The sequence below is a fragment of the Meleagris gallopavo genome, unplaced genomic scaffold, assembly GCF_000146605.3.
Source record: "Meleagris gallopavo isolate NT-WF06-2002-E0010 breed Aviagen turkey brand Nicholas breeding stock unplaced genomic scaffold, Turkey_5.1 ChrUn_random_7180001949309, whole genome shotgun sequence".
Classification (NCBI taxonomy): Eukaryota; Metazoa; Chordata; class Aves; order Galliformes; family Phasianidae; genus Meleagris; species Meleagris gallopavo.
Window position 1 is genome coordinate 1 of NW_011210792.1, and position 796 is coordinate 796.

The 796-nt window shown below is 58.0% G+C and overlaps 1 protein-coding gene across 1 annotated transcript; it reads right to left on the reverse strand.

Annotated features, from left to right (window-relative positions):
* Positions 1–68: 68 nt before the first annotated feature.
* On the reverse strand, positions 69–790 carry LOC104916848 (glutamate receptor 2-like). The gene is made up of 2 exons (XM_019611568.1): positions 433–790; positions 69–345 (listed from the first exon to the last, which is right to left on the reverse strand). Exons 1-2 carry the CDS (start codon positions 768–770, stop codon positions 249–251), a joined length of 435 nt encoding a protein of 144 aa, XP_019467113.1. The 5' UTR covers positions 771–790; the 3' UTR covers positions 69–248.
* Positions 791–796: the final 6 nt, after the last annotated feature.

The following is a 796-nucleotide window of genomic DNA, read 5'->3' on the forward strand; positions in this document are numbered from 1 at the left end:
CAGAGCCCCATAGATATACAGCCCCAGAGATATACAGCCCCATAGCAACCCTTGGCGTCCAGCAGCCCCATAACCTCATAACCACCCCATATAGGGATCCCCCATAACCCCATACCCAGAGGCATCCTGATCCCGTATCCCTTGGTGTCCAGCAACCCCATAACCCCATAACCACCCCACAGCCCCATAACTCCATACCCAGAGGCATCCCGATCCTGTATCCCTTGGTGTCCAGCAGCCCCATAACCTCATAACCACCCCATAACCCCATATAGGGATCCCCCATAACCCCATACCCAGAGGCATCCCGATCCCGTATCCCTTGGTGTCCAGCAGCCCCATAACCTCATAACCACCCTCCACAGGCTCCCATAACCCCATACCCAGAGGCATCCCGATCCCGTATCCCTTGGTGTCCAGCAGCCCCATAACCTCATAACCACCCCATAACCCCATATAGGGATCCCCCATAACCCCATACCCAGAGGCATCCCGATCCCGTATCCCTTGGTGTCCAGCAGCCCCATAACCCCATAACCACCCCATATAGGGATCCCCCATAACCCCATACCCAGAGGCATCCCGATCCCGTATCCCTTGGTGTCCAGCAGCCCCCCGATCTGGGTCAGGTTGCAGTTGTGCCCGCGGTGGAACTCGTTCATGGTGGACTCCAGCAGGAAGGCGTAGCGCGAGTTGAGCACGCGGGCGATGCCCTCCTCCGTGCTCTTCACGAACACCGACGGCTGCTTGGAGTGCATGAAGTTCCACATCCGCTGGTACGTCTGGTAGCGGGAGT

Bases quoted from the DNA above. Each gene is read 5' to 3' on its own strand.
- LOC104916848 (XM_019611568.1), bottom strand. From the start codon at position 770: ATGTGGAACTTCATGCACTCCAAGCAGCCGTCGGTGTTCGTGAAGAGC. The intron at 346-432 runs GTTATGGGGCTG...GGTGGTTATGAG, and splicing joins GGTTATGGGGTGGTTATGAG to GTTATGGGGCTGCTGGACAC.